Source organism: Nicotiana tabacum, chromosome 19 (genome assembly GCF_000715075.1).
Source record: "Nicotiana tabacum cultivar K326 chromosome 19, ASM71507v2, whole genome shotgun sequence".
In the NCBI taxonomy this organism is placed as follows: domain Eukaryota; kingdom Viridiplantae; phylum Streptophyta; class Magnoliopsida; order Solanales; family Solanaceae; genus Nicotiana; species Nicotiana tabacum.
In genome coordinates, this window is record NC_134098.1 from 149670339 (window position 1) to 149675238 (window position 4900).

Below are 4900 nucleotides of genomic sequence, written 5' to 3' on the forward strand. Positions count from 1 at the left end.
AATGGTTTGTACACGTCTAGATATTTTACTAGCAATGAGCGTGGTAAGGCGGTATATGGCTTGCCCTGGTAAAGCACATTGGTATGCTGTGAAATGTATTCTCAGATACTTGCGAGGTACTTCAAACACATGTTTGGAGTTTTTACCATTTTCTGTGATAGTCAAAGTGCCATTCACTTGACTAAAGATCAAATGTATTATGAGAGGACGGAGTACATTGATATAAAGTATCATTTCATCCGAGAAACCATTGCTGAAGGAAAAGTCTCTGTGTGGAAGATCAACACTAGAGACAATCATGCTGACAGTTTACAAAACCTCTTCCAGTGTCCAAGTTCAAGCTTTGCCTGAACTTGATTGGCATTTATGAAGAATGATTTTGCCCATTGAGGTTTTTGCGGAGAAGGTGGAGCAAATTTACTATATATAAGCCGAAATTAGGCCAATGTGGAGATTTATAATATGGCCAAATTTTCATGACATTTGTCATGACATAATATCCATTATAACAAAATTTGTGGATCATGACATTTGCCATGACATAATATCCACTATTAGGCCAAGGATTTCTTGCTATAAACTTCTCCCAATTTGCAAACACACCAATTCAAGAGCTTTTCACTTTTGTCTTTCTTTCTCCTCCTTTATTTCATTATAGAGTATTTTGTAAGAGAGTGAGTGTTGGGAAACAATTGTGTGAACCCTTTCTCTGGAATGATCTTGTGAGATTATTCTCTTGGGATATTTGGGATTAATTAGAGTATTTACTCTAATTTTGTACTCTCTTTTGTACTCTTGTTGGTATAGTAAAATTGTTCCTCTCCGCTTGTGTACGTAGGTCACCTTGACCGAACCACGTTAAATTTGTGTCTTTTTTATCTTCTTTAATTGCCGTTATTATCAACTTGCATTGTCTTTGTTATTGTCATTATAACGTTGTTTGGCTAAAATTCTGCACTACCCGATTTACCGATCCTAACAATTACCACGATTTTTCTTTTTGTGTACTCGTGCCCTAGGGTGTTTCACGAGTGCCTCACCTTAAAGCAGTGTTGGAGACAATGCATGAAAAAAAGAATCATAAACAGTTAAACTTTGAGAGAGAGATTAATTCATAGTAGTACTTACAGATTTTATTGAAAAGAAAGGATTATCACTACTGATGATAGAATAATAAACAAAATATAAATGCTCCCATAATTGGACCAGATCAACAAGAATAAACGAAAGAAAAATTTGATAATTATAAAAGGAAGCAGCTTTCAAAGTCCAACACCAAATGCACCATGCCAACAAACTCTCACAACAAGCTGTCTGTTTTTGCAGGCAATCTCCTGAAGAAAGTTAAGGGCACAGAAGGAAGTTTCTCTCTGAATCTTGGGTGCCTCATTGTATAAAACCCCATAAGTGTCACCACAACTTTAAAAGGAGTGACATATAGTACTATTGAAGCAATCAAACAGAATATAAGAAAAAGAGCAGTAGCTCTTGGATCTTTCCAACTTAACAAGTTATAGAATCTCTCCCCTTGATTAGCTAAATCTCCTGCAACAGCTTGCATTCTTGATCCAATGCTTCTTAACCTATCATACCTCATTCTAACAACATCGATGTTTCGAGACGTTGGGAACGTGTCAAATTCCTCATCCAATTCATCCCAAGGTACTCTTTCAGCTTGTGACAACTTGATATCCATGTGTGGTGGATTTCTTGGCCTCGTTCTATAATTCCATGTCCCGATCAAGAAAAGAAGGACGAAGATCGCGCTTAGTATCAGCCTCGGGAAGCACACGAATTGAAAGAATATGATGTGCACTAGTACTGTTGCAAAAGGGTTCTTCCAAGTGCAAATCCCATTGAACCATTTGCAAATAGCAATCAAGCCTGTTAATATCCCAGCTATTCTAACATAGTTGGCTTTGCTTCTTCTTATACTCCACATGTTTGAGCCCACATCTAGCATGTATTCAACCACCTCTCTTCTCAATGGTGGCTCTGCACGACTTAGCCTCGTGGCAACAATTTGAGTAGCCTGATGCCTTAGATTGTCAATTTGGTAATAAGTCAGTGGGTGAAGGTAATGTAGGGTTGGTAATAAGGGTTGCGAGTACATAGCCAACATGTTGAGTAAAGATGAACAAGAAAACCTCACAGCCAATTGAATTTCTCCCATTTTCTTTACCCCTGCTGGTGTCAACACAATTAGAGGATATGAATGAGTGTAAACTCTATCTGTCTCGAGTGTGGAGAGCCTAATCCTTACCTTCCCAATTTTCGAATCCTTGGATTTCCCATTTTTATCTGCACCTTGCAAATGACAATTATCAAACACTCCAATTGTGATCACTGTACAAGGATCAAATACCTCCCAAGTGTATTGTTCATTCCACTTGGGACTGAAACTGTTGAGGATTGTCCTTGTCCTAATCCATTTTTGACCATATTTTGCCACACAATAAGCATCTGTTATTCCACGGCCATCTCTGTTCTTCATTGGGGATAAACCTTGAGCATTCAAGATTCCAAGTTCTAGAACACCAATGCTTGGTTTCCACAACTCCTTGGATGTTGCCTTAAGATCACTACTATAATGTGTTAATTCATCAAGAACATGATATCCACCATCAAAAGATAGCCTCAAGTGAACCTTGCTGTTTAGTTTGGCAACTTTCTTGTTGCCATCTTCAGACACATCCTTCTCAAGACTATACCACTTACTAATTGGAGTACTAAAATCTACCCTTTTTTCAACATCTTGTAAAGGGATGACACACTTCCCTAGCAATTCATCCTTATTTGGTGCCACCTTATCCTCCACACTTAAAACCAACTGATCCTCAAAAGGTTCTGCAGCTACAAACATCAAATCCTCATTCCATGTTGGGCAAACATTCTTACTCAAAGAAATCTTAGTCCTTAAAGCCACATTTCCTAGTGTAATCCTCGCGTAAATCTCCGGCTGCTGCCTGTTCTTGTTGCCTAGCTGCAATTCTTGAGCTTCTATCACATTGACTCTCAGATACCAAAGTCTAGGTGATAAATAAACCTTGGATTTTATATTCGCAACACCATCACCATTTACTGCTGTAGCATCTAAATGCAAAGCTTCTGGAAATGCTTCATCAGCTTGTGTCCCTATCCAAACAGCCAACATTAATTCCCCTTTCACTTTTTCCCCTTTCCTATTCTCCAACCAGTACCATTGAGGAGCCAAAGGACTATCCGGGGGTACCCTTTTCGGCACCTCATTTACCTCAAAAACTACTCTTCCAATCAAACCATCATCACTACCACCAATTCTTGATTTATCCTTCAAACAAACTTCAAGAATTCTTGATTGAATCCGGTCCTTCAACACGACGAAAACTTGGTTCCAATCAGGACTGGACCTGTCTTCAAAGTGCAAAGTTAGACCTTTTAAGTTCCCAAGTTGCACTTCAACAAAAGGGTGAGGATTGCTATTGCCATCTTTTTTTAAAGGTAGCTCTTTGGCCTTCACCACCCTTATGTAGAAGTAATGCATTTGCTCAACAAGATCGAATGCTGTGCCAAGTCTGTCATTTCCAGTAACTCTTCCACCACCAAGAATAGGAGTAGTCTCCTTTAGATTGAAATCTTCATTTTCTGGTGGGCAAAAGTTCTGATTTATTTGGTTCCTGTTCTGGTTTTGATTTGAATTTTGATTTTGGTTTTGGTTTTGGTTTTTGCTTTTGTTCTGGTGTTGGCCTGGATTTTGGTTTTGGTTTTTGTTCTGCTGTTGGCCTGGATTTTGGTTGGACATACTAGCAAGAACACAGCTTGGAACAATGTGAATGAAAGTTTGAAGAAAGACTTCACTATATTCCCTTAAAGAATGCAACGATCAGTTTATTTGAAAAGCCTTTAGAAGTTCATATAAATAAAGATGGATTTATTGTATCTCCTAAGATTTAGGTAACTGATACAAATGCCAGTAAACAACTTCCTTTTTCGAAAGTATTTGAAAATGGGAAGAAACTTAAATTGGATTTTAAACGTTAGATTTAATTATTTGATTAAGGATGGATTCTGGTTCAGTAAGTAACTGATACTCCATGTTTAGCTATAACAAAATATAAAACAAAGTAAAATAAATAAAAGTAGAAGCCAGGAAAATACGGAAGAAATACTTTTGACTACTAATAATTAGAGAGGAGTTGCAGGTCATTAAATATTTATATTTATTTTTATTTATAATAATATCCAATATTTTTGGCGATTTGGGTGTATATTTAGTATAAAGTGTCAGTATTTTGAGAAGTTTGAATTACCTGACAAATGAAAATGAAGAACTTATTTCGTATTTTTGAATTAGACACAAAATAACAATGGAGATTTTCGCTAATAAGAAGATGAACAGATATTTCACCAGTATAATCGGCTTGCTTTTTCAGAGGATGGTCCTCATTCCTCAATCCTCAAGTTGGAATTTAGGATTAAATCAAATTAAAATTGAAGAAATTTATCTACCTTAAATTGCATTGAAGGTGCATTTATTGTCCTCTTTATATATCAACATTAAAGTTGTTAATTTCAACAACAAATTAATTAGGCTCAAAATTCATCAATTCTATTTAACCGTTCAAATGTTCCTTCTTTGTTTTTTTTTCAAGAATATTTTGACAAACATTTGTTTGCAGAAAACGCAATAGGTAATTTAGATCAAATAGGAACTCACCACGGTATGGAGGCTGGACTTGTTAGTTGGCATGTAAAGTTTTTGGCAAACGTCCCTCGGTAGGGTACTATTTAGATTTTTTCCATATTTAAAAATTTGTGTAAATATAACCCTTAAAGATTATCCCTTTTGGACAATGTCGTATTTGAGTCTAACATTCGTTCGTATAATTTTCAGTTTGTTCGCAAATATTTGACTATAATC

At 36.5% G+C, this 4900-nt stretch overlaps 1 protein-coding gene across 1 annotated transcript; it reads right to left on the reverse strand.

The window, feature by feature from the left end:
- Positions 1–1274: 1274 nt before the first annotated feature.
- Positions 1275–3859, reverse strand: LOC107788334 (FT-interacting protein 3-like). The gene has a single exon (XM_016610012.2). The coding sequence runs from the start codon at positions 3779–3781 to the stop codon at positions 1301–1303; it is 2481 nt and encodes an 826-aa protein (XP_016465498.2). The 5' UTR covers positions 3782–3859; the 3' UTR covers positions 1275–1300.
- Between the last annotated feature and the right edge of the window lie 1041 nt (positions 3860–4900).